This window comes from Nicotiana tomentosiformis, chromosome 11, assembly GCF_000390325.3.
Source record: "Nicotiana tomentosiformis chromosome 11, ASM39032v3, whole genome shotgun sequence".
Taxonomy (NCBI): domain Eukaryota; kingdom Viridiplantae; phylum Streptophyta; class Magnoliopsida; order Solanales; family Solanaceae; genus Nicotiana; species Nicotiana tomentosiformis.
The window spans coordinates 103588410-103602788 of record NC_090822.1 but is presented as its reverse complement, the minus strand read 5'-3'; the positions used below and the strand labels follow the sequence as shown (position 1 = coordinate 103602788).

Sequence of the window (14379 nt, the reverse complement as noted above, 5' to 3'; positions counted from 1 at the left end):
CTGAGATTAGTATCATATGGATAATATAGGGCAGCCTGATGCACTAAACTCCCATTATGCACGGGGTTCTTGGAAGGTCCGGACCACAAGGGTCTATTGTTCGCAGTCTTACCCTGTATTTCTGCAAGAGGTAGTTTTCATGGCTGAACCCATGACCTCCTGGTCATATGACAATAACTATACCAGGTACACCAAGGCTCCCCTTCATCAGTTATGGATATATGATAATATGAAAGCGTAGAATAGAAGTATCAAGAATTTTTCAAGAGAGTGCCCAATTTTGTCCCTAAAAATCGTAAACATCAACCAAAGAAGAAGGAAGAAAAGTACTTTTGGATTGGCTCTCTCTAGAAACTCTCTCCGTACATTATAACCATTGGCTTCCTCATAAGTTCTGTTCAGCACATCAGTGCCACGCACCACCTCCATGGCCCCGTCGGACTATTGCCAATCAATGCGTATAGATACTCAAAATGATGCTACTATTTGTGTGAACAACCCTACAGAATCAATTCCCAAAAATTCTTTATATGCAACTGCAATCACCACCGCTACTTCTCTACCACCTCCCAAAATTAGACACCCAAGAGAAGCTGTTATTGCTCGATATACCACATACAATTGGGTGCCAGCAGTAATTTTCAAGGCTACAGATTATTATGGGGTTATGGCTGAGGAATGTAAACTCACTATTGTGGGTCGTTTCTTGAAACCTAGGCCCCAAATCGAGAAAATTAGGGCTACATTCAGAGAACGATTCCTAGTCAAAGGCAGGGCCAAAATTGGGGTGTATGACAACTACAATGTCTTTTTAGACTTCACTAATGAGGATGTCTTCAATTAGATTTAGTAAAGAAGAATGTTGGAAATTGACGGGCTTCAGATGTGGCTTCAAAAATGGACCCAGACTTCCGACTAGACGAAGACATTCCCATTGTGCCGGTATAGATTCTATTACCTGGTCTTCTATTTAATATGCATACATGGCATTTTGTTAAACAAATCTGTATGGAGCTTGGAACTCCACTTAAATTGTATGTTGCCACCAATGGTAAGACTAGACCTAGCATGGCTAAAGTTCGAGGTGAAAGTGATCTGCTTAAACCTTTAGAAGACAACGTGTTTTTGGGATTGGAGGATGAAAATGCTTTACTCATTGGCTTTACTCAAAAAGTTGAGTATGAGGGCATCCTAAATACTATAAGCAATGCAAGAAACTGGGGCATAATCTTATCAACTGTAGAGTTATGGAAAAGAAAAGAGCTTCAGAGATAGAGAAAAACAACAAAGAGGAAGGCTTGACACAATCAAAAGAAGGCACTATCAAAGATCAAAATGAAAAGGGTGAAGAAAAAATGGATAATCAAAAAAATGTAAATACACAAGCTGATGACAACAAGAAAGAGAAGGCTACTAAGGCTCAGAGCAACAAAAAAGGAGACCTCAGGGGCGACAAAATAATTCCGGAGACACAACACAAGAAGGAAGTTGCACAAGACCATCATACTCAACAAAGAGGAGGAAATTTAGCAATAATTTCAGAAAGAATTAGAAAGAAGAAACAGAAAAGCATGAAGAAAAAAATGCCAAATAAGAAAAGCAAGGTGACCTTCAAAACTGCTCAAAGATACAAAAGGAACAAGCAGGATGATGCCTCCAGAAGCTCCTCAAATCACAACTATGAACTCATAGAGGGGTTGAATGATAAAAACAACAGTTTGGAAGCAAAACAGACTACTGACATTCAGAGTAATCAAGCTTCCTCTATGATTAAGGGAAGCTCTTCACATAATCTGCCTAATGATATCCACAATTCTGCACATGATCCTACAGGGGAGGATACAAGTGGTTACAATGAGCTGACAAGGAGTAGAAACTAACAGGAGGTTTCTATTGATCAAAAGAAAAAGAAAAAGACATTGAAGTGGAATCGAATTCATGTTCTACATGTCTTCCAACCAATATAATTGAACAACCGGGTATAGAATTAGTGGTTGAGTTATATGCAGACCAACAACACTCTGGAGGAAACAACATAGTGAAAGAAACTGATCACACTATGCTTGACCCACATCAAAGAATAGGAGTACGACAACAAAATGAAGGTAACAAACAAAACAAAGAGAACCTGGATGTTGAAGATTACTTACTTGAAGGCAGGGGAAGAAGTAGGTCCAAAAAGATTCACAAGAAGCACAAAAACAGAAATACTTCCTCTGTGAAAATGTTACAAAAGAAGGATACTACCCCCCATTTATCTATGATTAATACAATCTTTTGGAATATTGGGGGTTAAGGTCCAAGAAGGCCATCCATAGGCTAAAACAATTGATAAACATCAATAATATCATCTTTGTTGAAATCATAGAACCAATGGTTAGCAAAGCAAAACCGAAGGTTACAGGAAGTTTCTGGATTTTCAACAGTGTATATCCAATGATAATGGGAACATTTGGTATTTATGAAAAAATATCAGTCAAACAACTGTCATTGAAAATCATGAACAACATATTTCTTTCAAAGTTGAAGATGGTGCAAGCAATCTCCCCATTGTCATCATAGCTATTTATGCTAAATGCACTATTCTAGAAAGAAGAGAGTTGTGTATCAGCCTTGAATACATCAGCCTCTCTATTAGTAGTCCCTGGTGCATTGGAGGGGACTTCAATATAATTCTTGATCCTGAGGAGAAGCTAGGTGGAAGACCTCATAGGATGCACAGAAGCTTGGAATTCCAGAACTGTATGGATAATTACGGTACTATTGATATCGTCTATTATGGTTCTAAATTCACTTGGTGCAACAATAGAAGACCAAGAAAAAGAATCTAGAAAAGACTTGATAGAGTGTTTGTCAATGATAAATGGACTCAAAAATTTTAAAATACTATTGTCAAGCATATAGTGAGGACATGATCTGATCACATGCCACTTTTGATGAAATCTTCTGATACTTCTACCAGTCACATTAGTTACTTTAAATTCCTTAAATTTTAGACTAAGCAGGAAGGCTTTCTTAATATAAGTTAAGGAAGTATGGGATACTGATGTCAATGGAAATAGTATGTGGAGACTTCAATCCAAATTGAAATTACTTAGTAAAAGATTGAGTCAATGGTCTAGAGAAGAAATTGGCAATATTCATGCTCCTGCTCTTGAATGGAAAGAAAAAATTCAAAATCTTGAGGAAATTGAAATTACCAACAATACTGAAAATGACAGGGAGGAAACCAATAAAGCTCATGCAGAATACATCAGATGGTTGAACATGCAAGACTCCTTACTTAGCCAAAAAGCTAATATCCAATCATTTGAGGAAGGAGACAGAAACTCTCTGGTTTTTCATAGCAAGCTTACAGAAAAAAAGGAGATTGCAATTGAACAAGATTAAAAACCACAAAGGCAATTGGGTTCAAGGTGAAGAGAAAATATCCAAGGTGCTATTAGGAATTTCAACTCCAACTTCAATCTTCTGACTCCTACTCTTGACCCTTTTATACTAAACTGCATCTCCACTAAGATCACTCAAGAAGATAGGGACAACTTTGATAAAGAGCCTAATGTGGATGAAATAAGACATGCAGTCTTTAGCTTGTCTGCCACCAGTGTTGCTGGACCTGATGGATACAATGCCACTTTCTTCCATACCTGTTGGGACATTATCAAAAATGACATCAATGAACTTGTTTGGGACTTCTTCAAAGGCACCCCTCTGACTAAGTATTATACTCATATTTGCTTGGTGTTTATTCCTAAAATTAACTCTCCTATATCCTTTAGTGATTTTAGGCATATTCGTCTGTCTAATTTCAGTAACAAGATTATTTCAAAATTTCTCTCTACTAGACTCAATCCTCTATTGCCTAGATTAATTAGTGCTAATCGGAGTGGTTTTGTTAAAGACGTGCTTATTTCTGAAAATATCCTCTTAGCACAGGAAATTGTTCAATACATTACTAAGAATAATAATGGTGGTAATGTTGTTTTGAAACTTGATATGGCTAAAGCATATAACAAATTCTCTTGGAATTTTGTAACTTCAGTTCTTAGGAAATTTGGTTTCTCAGAATATTGGAATTGCATGATCATGAATCTATTGTCTGGCATTTGGTACTCTATTATTGTAAATGGTAATAGAAAATACTTTTTTACTTCAAGTCAAGGTTTGAAACAGGGAGATACCCTATCTCCTACCTTTTTCATCCCATCTTCCGAGGTACTTACTTGTTCTCTTAATGACTTATACATTGATGCCTCTTTTACTCCTTTCTCTATGCCTACTAGAGGTCCACAGATCAGTCACGTTGCCTATACTGATGATATTGTTATATTCACTAGTGGCAACAATGATTCTATTAATTTTATCATGAAGATCATTAAGAATTATGAAAATAGCTCTGGTCAGATGGTCAATAGTCATAAAAGCTTCTCCATAATTGCCCTTAATACTTGTGCACATAGAATCAATAAAAGCAGAACTGCTACTGGTTATATGGACAAGAATTTTTCCTTTACATATCTAGGTTGTCCAATTTATGTAGGAAGGAAAAAGATTAAATATTTTAATGGTATTGTTAATAAAATTATTAAAAAGCATAATGGCTGGCATGGTAAGATTCTATCTTATGGTGGTAGATTGATTTTAATTAAGCATTTCCTTCAAACTCTTCCTATTAAGCTCTTTCCGACATGTTCGATCCCCCCCTAAGAGTACTTTTAACTTGATTGAGAAGCATTTTGCTAACTTTTTTGGGAATCCACAGGAGATAAAAAAAAATACCATTGGAGATCATGGAAAAAATTATTTTTTCCATGTGATGAAGGAGGCATAGGTTTTAGAATAATGATTAATTTTGATAATATTTTAGACAATAAAAGATCGTGGAGACTCAGGATCATTTCATCCCTTTGGGCTAATTTTATGACTCAGAAATACTTCTCAAGATCTCATCCTGTGAGTAAGAAATATGCACCAGGAAATTCACATGTATGGAAAAATAATTGAGGAAAATAAGAGACAAAGTCGAGCCACATATTCATGGGATAGTAAATTCTGAAAACTCTAACATGTGGTGGGATAATTGGTCGGGGAAGAGCCCTTTGGCACTTCTTTTCCCAAATGAAAGGAAGAATCCAAAAACTCTTGTGAAAGAGTACATTCACAATGGTGAATGGAACATTGAAAAGCTCAAAGATACAGTCCCAGATGATATTGTAGACCACATCAAAGGCATCAACATTGGAGACTAAACTTCCCCAGATCAAGCTATGCGGAATCTCTCTGAGAATGGTAGGTACTCCAATAAAACTACTCAGAACATATTCAGAGCTAATAAAACTAAGGATCAATTCCTCAGTAAGGTATGGAACTTTAGCATTCCTTTTAAAATTTCTTTTCTAACTTGGAAATTATGATTGTCAAAATTTCTATTTGATGAAGTAATCCTTAACTTTGGTAGATAAATTATTTCTAGATGTGTTTGTTGTACTAACCATGTCAATGAGTCTATTCAACATGTGTTTATGGAAAATGATGCAGTAAAGTTTATTTGGAAAGAAATAAGTGCTCCCCTGGGAATTAAGCATGCACTGATACCTATTAGAAAGTGGTTGAACCACTGGTGACAACAAAAGTCCAACAATATTATTCACAAACAAGCTTTCAGATCATCCCAATCATCACCTATTGGAAAATTTGGAAGAATAGATGCTCGTGTAAATATAGAGATCTAAAGAAGTTCAACTTGTACAAAATGAAGCAACAGATCATTTGGAATGTCATGGTTGCGGTACAGAGGTCATTTCCCAAATGCAAGTTGATATTGCCTTAAGTCAAGTATTGTGATGATATGACCAGATTACAACGCATCCTTGAAGCTATTATGGTAATATGGATGAAGCCACCTCAGTGATAATTCAAATTGAACACAAATGGAAGTTTTATCCGTCAAAATGATAAAGCAGGACTCGTAGGTGTTTTGATGAATGAGCATGGAGATTTATGTATGGCCTACTCTCGGTCAGCAAACTGTAGAAGCAAAAATGAAGTAGAAGATTTTGCAGCTTTGGTTGGAATTACATGGTGTATTTAGAATGGTATTTCAGACTTCATACTTGAAATTGACTCTTTGCTCATAGTCAACATGATCAAAGAAAGATATACTGGAAATTATAAAATAAAGAACACGGTCGATGATATCTCACACTGTATGAACTAACCCAATTCACTCCTATGCATTACTATAGGGAAGCTAACGAGGTAGCAGACTACTTAGCAAAACTGGCTTCCAACACCTCGGAGAGTAAGATGTACATGTCCTTCTACCTTTTGCCCGGGAAAATCAAAGGAAAGTTCATTTTTGATAAATTTCACATACCTAGCATTAGAACAAAATATGATAAGGCTAATTTCTTTATAAGTTAAGCCTTTCCATCTTGTAATTTTTGGCATAGGGGGTGTGTTTTACACCTCTGTGATTTTTGGTTAGGGCGGGCTCCCTAGTGTTGTAATCTTGGAGGTAAGGCAATCTCCCCCTCCTTTCTAAAGATAATACAACACACCCAGTGATACTGAAAAATTATAAAATAAAATAAAACAAAGAAGAAGTTGAAATAAAGCATGGTGATACCTGATTGTAGCACAGAAAGAGAAATCCTTAGTGGCGGAGGCCGGGAAAGAACGGCGGAAGCGCTATGGTAGACGAGAAGAAAGAGTGCAACTGCATATTAAGGAGACCTAAGAGAAATTGCAAAAAATTTCCCGCCTTAATTGTAATAAAAGACGATAAATACCCGTTAATATTGTGTCATTTAAATCGAATGTTATAATATTCCTATCATTTTTAGTCAATGTTATTATAATTTAAATAAATGTCGCTACACTAATTAATTTCTGACATTTTTCTTCGATGTCGTTGCAGCTTATATTTCTCGGAAACAACCTCTCTACCTATATAAGGTGGGGATAAGATATGCGTACGCATTACTCACCTCAAATTTCACTTGTGAGATTTTACTGAATTTGTTGTTGTTGTTGTTGTTGTAATATAAAAACTAATCTGTAAAAACTAAATTTAAAAGCTAATTCACTTGGTGAGCTTACTATGCCTTGTACAGTCGCATTATTTTTTCCTTTTTGCCTTGCTCCACCATTTGATGTAAAACTAAATTGAAAAAAAAATTAAAAAAATAGCACATTAAGATATTGACCATATGTATTTTAATTGTACAGCATTTTAGAGATAGAGTAGTGTGCTAGAAAGGGAACTTTTAATTTGGCCAAACCCATAGGTCAACTGAACCATACAAATAGAGTTAGCTAAAATAAATAAATATGGACTACTACTACTGCTTGTCAACTTTGTCTTCCTTTCTGCAAAGCATCCAGGTCCGCTCCATACTACTCACATTATGGTAGTAGGGAGGCCGGTGGGTTGTTTTATTTTAACTATTAAAATATTCACAATTTAAAGTTATAGTAACAAATTGACCTTAACGATAGTTGAAGCAACTCTTCTCAACATGACATAAAACGAATTGTTAGACACTTTGTTGCGGTCGTTTTATGAACTAGAATTTACCTTAATTATCTAGATACGGAGTTTGAGAAAAAGACAATTTTGGAATATATGATCTTAAATATCCATAAATTTATGTGGCATAAAAGCATGTAGAATAAAATAAAATATTTATAGCAAAATTGTTTCGTACTATAGAAATGCAACGTTCTTTTCGAAATGGATTAATAAAGAAATAATGCCACATAAAATAGAGTAGAAGGTTAATATCGAATTTAACGGGTTGAATAAGAAACAAAAGCTTTTCATGCGAACAAATAAATGTGTTCTCTACTAATTCCCTAAGATGATTTTTCAATATTCAGAATTAATAAGAGAATCAAAGATACGTAGAAAAATAAAATGAAAGGTTGTTAGGCTCTAATAGTGTGTTTTGCAATCTAGCTTCTAGAGCAAGATCTTTTGAGGATGATCGCAAATGCTCTTTTTCTATAGCATGTTTTTGGGCAAGTTTATAAAATTAGTTTATTTTGAAAAATATTTTTCTCAAAAGTGTTTTTCGAAAAAGTATTTTTCGTGAGAAGCTGTTTGTATTTGGCTAATTAATTTAAAAATCACTTTTGAGCATCAATTAGTGTTTGACCAAACTTTTAAAAAGTGTTTCTAAGTGTATTTTTCTTAAAATTACTTTTTTAAAAAGTATTTTTAGAAAGAAGCTATTTTTTCTGTTTTTTAAATACGACTTCTGTTTCTACTCAAAAATACTTTTTTTCTTCTAGCTAAAAGGGGTCCCTTTCTTACTTGATTGAGACTGAGAGTCAGGGCATTAGAGGGAGTAACTCAGAGCGAGTCTAGGTTCTTGTAGGATCGGTGGATTCGAACCTATGCTCAGCCTGATTTTGACCTTCTAGGTTAGGTGGCCGGGTTAGCATCCTGTAATAAAGCACATGCTAATACAAGTCGACCAAACAAGTAAGGCTTAGATTATTAGATCCTGGACACAATCTTCCTAGAAATGGAGGGCTTGACCAAACATCTTAACTTTAAAAAAAAAAAATTGACAAAAAAATAAAAATAAAAAACTTTTGGCCAAAAAAAAATAATCTTGGCCGCTACTATTAATTTTAAATATTTGCTTCCACTCCTTTCATTTATTTATCTTCTTAAATATTTCTATTATATTACGTGAGGGAATGAAGAGACTAACAAGAATCATTTATTGAGTGAAAAACTCCCACTAATACCACTAGGATTTTAGGCTCCTGCACGTACGGATGATTAATTGTTAAGGTGACCTAAACTTTAGGTAAGGAACAATCTACAGCATTATTAATTGCAGAACAGAAACATAACCAAATCATTTACTCTGTTAATCTTCTTGTTTGCCTATAAATATTGGGAGATGAGTGCATGAGTTCATATCAACTATCATTTTCAATATCAGTGTTTTATTTTGTGAAATTAGATAATCATCTCACAAAGTCTTTCCACAAAATTTAGCTGCCCAATTCCTTAATTACCCATGGAATCATCTAAAATAGAACAATTTCTAGAAGGAAAAACTATTTTCATTACGGGTGCTACTGGTTTCCTTGCAAAGAGTGCGGATACTCTCGCCCTCTCTCTATATATATGTTATATATGTACTGATAATTCAAATTATTTTAAATTATCAATATAATATAATCAGGTTATTATGTCTATTCCAAATTACTGTACCTATTGCCATATGTCAATTAAAAAATTTATACATCCTTTATTTTGTAATGCAGTTCTGGTGGAGAAGATACTCCGAATTCAACCAAACGTGAAAAAGCTATTCCTTCTACTAAGAGGTTCGGACACCAAATCAGCCAGAATACGCTTTAAAGAAGAGGTACTAAATATCTATTTTTTTAATTTAGAATTTGATTATTACTTGCTAGTACCAACTTAAATAGATCATTTGGTTTAAACAAGAATTAATGTTGTGGTAAATGTTAAATATTAAGGGCAGTGTTTCTTTCTATTTAATGAAAGTCTAAATTTTAATTACCCAGATTTAAATCCATTAACTGCATTTAGTTTTTATTTTAATTTTTCCTCGATCACTTATTATTTATTTTGGTCTTCTATAGACTTTTAAAGTTATTAATATTTTTTTAATAATGATGGTATTTGGGCACTTCAACTATTTCATGGGACTTTTTTTTTTAAAACTCCTCCTAATTTAGGAGGATCTATAGTGTTTCCACACTTCCCCTCCAGCGTGACTCGAACCCAGGAGCTAACGGTCGTTATGCATAAAATAAATATTGTTAATTAATAATACATAATGAAAATAAACATAATCTAAAATTACTAAGTCATGCTAAAATAAGTACTAAGTATTAATTACATGACTAAATAATGATAAAAATAAGTTATGCATTTTCACTATCTAAACCAATGCAAAACTAAAAGAATAAATGTACAATACTATTGTCATTCCTACTTCCTAGTATAGATTGATTTTTTTTTAGCATTAGTATTGATTTATTTTGGTATGACTTAGCTGAATATAGCTCACATCTTTTGTATAGATTGGATACTACATATTTCATGGCAACTATTGAGTTATGTATCCACATACCCGACGCATTTAATTCATCTCATTTTGTAACTAGAGTAGTGGAAGCTATTTCTCATGGTCACTATATATATAGTTGTTGGTAGTATAACAACCCCTCTGCTCAAATGTAATTGCTGGTTTTTGTTTTTTGGGAGATGAATAAAATGCTCAGTTGATTAAAAAAAAAATTATCTATATGATAGAAGTTATTTTGTTGAATGCATTATTGTGGAGAGAAAGACATGAATAATATATTACAAGTTTCATTCACAGATTTTGCAGGCTGAATTGTTTAATGTTCTAAGAGAAAAGTTAGGTGCAAAACTAAACAATCTCATAGAAGAGAAGGTATTTCCAGTAGCTGGTGACGTTTCATTCGAAGATTTTGGGATTGAAAACATGGAAATGAAAGATGAAATGTTCAAAGAAATTGATACTATCATACACTCAGCTGCAAGTACTAGATTTGATGAGAGGTAGTAGTTGTTGTAAAATGGAAGTATTTCAATGCATGATATTTCATTTATTCCTCACCCCCCCCCCCCCCCCCCCAAATATTTTTCACTGTTTTCCCTTCTTTTTTTTTTCTCGTGTAGGTATGATATTGCTATGAAAACCAATGTCCAAGGTGCAGTCAATGTCCTCAAGTTCGCTAAAAGATGTGCAAAGTTGAAAATTCTTGTTCACGTATCCACTGGTCAGTCTTAAATCATAAGATTCATATATTATCATAATTATGAGAAATATTTATCTCAATAGTCTAATTACTACAGCATAATTATGAGATATATTACACCAAGTATGGCATTTTTTATCTATAATTTTGTTTATTTATATCTTTAATTGCTAAGCTTCTTGAAACTTGTAATAATAGTTTAATCTTTTTCATTCTTTCTGTCGCAGCTTATGTTTGTGGGGAAGGGGAAGGAGTTATAGCAGAGAAATCATTCAGATTAGGTGAGACCCTCAACAAAGACTTGTACTTAGACATTGATGTGGAGAAGAAGGTGATAGAGGACAAACTTAAAGAACTTGGAGCTCAAAACCTGACATCAAAGGAAGTGACAATGACCATGAGAGATCTAGGCATTCAAAGGTTTGCAAAAGTCACAACTCATGATAGCGCGGATTTCTAAAATAATATTTTAGCTTTTTATGATTTCACTTATATATAGTGAAAATGTAAAAAAAAATGATACTTTTAGGATCTTTATAAACGTTAAACTCGGATCTTTATTGATGCAACAACTTATAGCAATTATTTTAATTACCCAAATTAACATGGCTTATATTGATCATTTAGGGCAACTTTGCATGGGTGGCCAAACACATATTCCTTCACAAAAGCAATGGGAGAGATGCTTTTAGGACATTTGAAGGAAAATTTACACCTTGTTATAATACGTCCAACAATCATAACTAGCACTTATTATGAACCATTTCCCGGATGGATTGAAGGAGTAAAGTAAGTCTGTCAATTGATGTTTATTATTATTTTGCTTCTAAAGCACAGTATATAATTAAGGCAGAATATGGTTATATATATATATAACTTTGCAACGACCGCAGAACAGTGGATTCCTTTTTTTTGGCATATGGTAAAGGTATATCAAATATCTTCCTTGGTGACCCAAACACAAATGTAGACCTGGTATGTGCTTTCTATACTTGTTCAATCTATACTGTCAAGTTCAAGTTACTAGTAATACACTTTTTGCATTTAACAAGGCTATATTTGACTAGGTTCGGAGTTTAAGATAAACTAAAAAAAAAAGACTTTTAGAACATGATAAATATCCGTAGAATTTATTCTTAAATATGTCATGAAATTTCTATAGTTATAAGCAAATGCAGAGTTAGAATTTTAACCTTATGGGTTCAGAATTTTACAACGACGGCTTCAAGTGTTAATGACTAGGTTACTAAATTAATATGCGTACATATTTAATAATTTATTTAATATAAATATATTATTTGAGCAAAAACTACTGAATTTGGTTAAACGCGTAGCTTGGCTTCTGCCTCCTCCCCTTTATATAGCATGCCAATAATGGTTTTTACATATAGAAAGGTAATATAATTTTACCAAACTTATTAAAAAAAGAAACGTGCCTTCTAAAATGGAACAGAAGGAATAATATTTTTAACCTTTTGCCAATTACAGATTCCAGGTGACATGGTGGTGAATTCTATCCTTGCAGCAATTGTAGCTCATGGAAATATTGAATCATCTCAAGAATTCATATATCACATCAGTTCGTCTAAAAGAAATCCCTTAAAACTAGTAAATATTCCACTTTTCTTACATCATTATTTCACCAAAAATCCATGGATCGACAAAGATGGGAACATCATCAAAGTGAAGGAGATTACAACATTTAACAACATGGATAGCTTTCGAACATACATTTCAAGATATTATTGGCCATTGTTAAAGGTTTATTCTCGATACAACGTTGTCAATATCTGCATATTCTTATTTACTTAATTATTTATTCAATACCCCTCTCACTTGTTGGCTTAGATCTTTTATATACGAACCGAACACATGAAAATTCTTTTTTTTTTTTTTTTTTATATAATGAGTGACATTGAAACTTGAACCTAGAACCTCTGCCTGTTTTGATACCATATACGTTGAAATGCATTATCATCTCAACCAAAGCATAAAATGTTAGAGAGGTCACACTTCTTATTTACTTAATTATTTCTTCAACACAATCAAACATGAAATACTCGAGTTCAGAAACTTGACTGATTACATAATGAGTTTATATATGGTTAGTCGTCCAGATTTATGGCTAAAATGTTAAGTTAATTAATATGACCCTTTATGGTTATAACCATATATGTGTTCCTATTCTTATGAGACACTTTTAGCACTAATTAACTTGTTTTTTCATGTGTATTAGATTCTAGAATTGGCAAATCTATTATCATGGTACTATCTTATTGATGGAACCTACCAAAATTTGAGAAGGAAGATTGATAGAGCTATACGTCTATCTGAACTGCACAGACCATACTTAATTTTCCTTGGAAGGTATGTGCATGTTACAATTTCTATATCTTCACCTCTTTGCCTAATAATTTTCCAGTGGTTTATTATTTAATTAACTCTATTATTAATACAACATGTATCATAATCTGTAAACAAACATATACATGTTTTCAGCTTTGATGATGTTAATACCGAGAGGTTGAGAATGGCAATGAAAGAATGCAACATGGATGATGTGCTGAACTTTGATCCAAGATGCATCAATTGGGAGGATTATTTCATTAATATTCACCTCCCTGGGGTTATGAAGCGATTAGCCTAATCGAGAATCATATTTTAAATTGTTGAAGACATAATTATGTAATAATACTTTAAACTAGCGCTTTTAAATGAAATGAATAATGATCGCACACTTCAGATAAAGTTTCATATATTGGTTATACTTCAACTAATTATGCTGAGATAATAAAGATTTTATTACAATCTCTTTCTACCATGATTGTCATCTTAATCGAATGGAACATTGTAGTTACTTTGGCAATCTATTACGTTATTTAAAAGGGGAAAAAATTGAATGATCATATTGGTGTTGCGATCAGGAGGTCACGGGTTCGAACCGTGGAAACAGCCTCTTGCAGAAATGCAAAGTAAGGCTACGTACAATAAACCTTTATGATCCGGTCCTTCTCCGAACCCCGCGCATAACGGGAGCATAGTGTATCGGGCTGCTCTTTATAATGATATTATTATAATAGTTTTTTTTGTCTCGTTCTACAATCATTTTGCATCATATTAGTTTTTTCTCAAACCATGGGCTGGCTAAAGAGTAAAGAATGCATTTGCAACTAGACAAAACCAGTTGACCGAAACTTATGTTCGGGTACTCAGCTTAATTAAGGCAAATCACAATCAATTCAACTGCCCAGAAACTTTTAATTGGTTGTTTCGTGGTAGCTATAAAGAAGGAATACGTATCGAAGTGCAAATCAAGGTGACTCAAGTAAAAGAAAAAGCTCAAAAAGGGAAATAGAAAGATAGCTCTTCATTAGCTTTAGTGGAGTGGTAAAATGTTGAGCTTGTTCATTATTCTGTATGTCTCAGATATCGTTGCGGTTTTACCTTTATCATTGAAGTGGGTCATGGCCCTTTTCTGTCTTTCTTTCTATCTTTCTCAAAAGTAAAACCAAAATGAATGGTCATCAACCGAGGTTTCTGCTGCCAAGAATGTACAAAAAAGAAGGAGAAAAGGATGGCATACCAAAAAGACCCGGG

At 33.7% G+C, this 14379-nt stretch overlaps 2 protein-coding genes across 2 annotated transcripts; both read left to right on the top strand.

Moving 5' to 3' along the window:
- Positions 1 to 1008: 1008 nt before the first annotated feature.
- LOC138901952 (protein PXR1-like) lies at positions 1009 to 1880 on the top strand. The gene is made up of 2 exons (XM_070189753.1): positions 1009 to 1178; positions 1244 to 1880. Exons 1-2 carry the CDS (start codon positions 1009 to 1011, stop codon positions 1878 to 1880), a joined length of 807 nt encoding a protein of 268 aa, XP_070045854.1.
- A 7056-nt stretch (positions 1881 to 8936) lies between these two features.
- Positions 8937 to 13603, top strand: LOC104104174 (alcohol-forming fatty acyl-CoA reductase-like). The gene is made up of 10 exons (XM_009612178.4): positions 8937 to 9117; positions 9289 to 9392; positions 10380 to 10582; positions 10703 to 10803; positions 11010 to 11202; positions 11410 to 11571; positions 11676 to 11757; positions 12271 to 12543; positions 13019 to 13149; positions 13282 to 13603. The coding sequence occupies exons 1-10, from the start codon at positions 9039 to 9041 to the stop codon at positions 13427 to 13429; spliced, it is 1476 nt and encodes a 491-aa protein (XP_009610473.1). The 5' UTR covers positions 8937 to 9038; the 3' UTR covers positions 13430 to 13603.
- Positions 13604 to 14379: the final 776 nt, after the last annotated feature.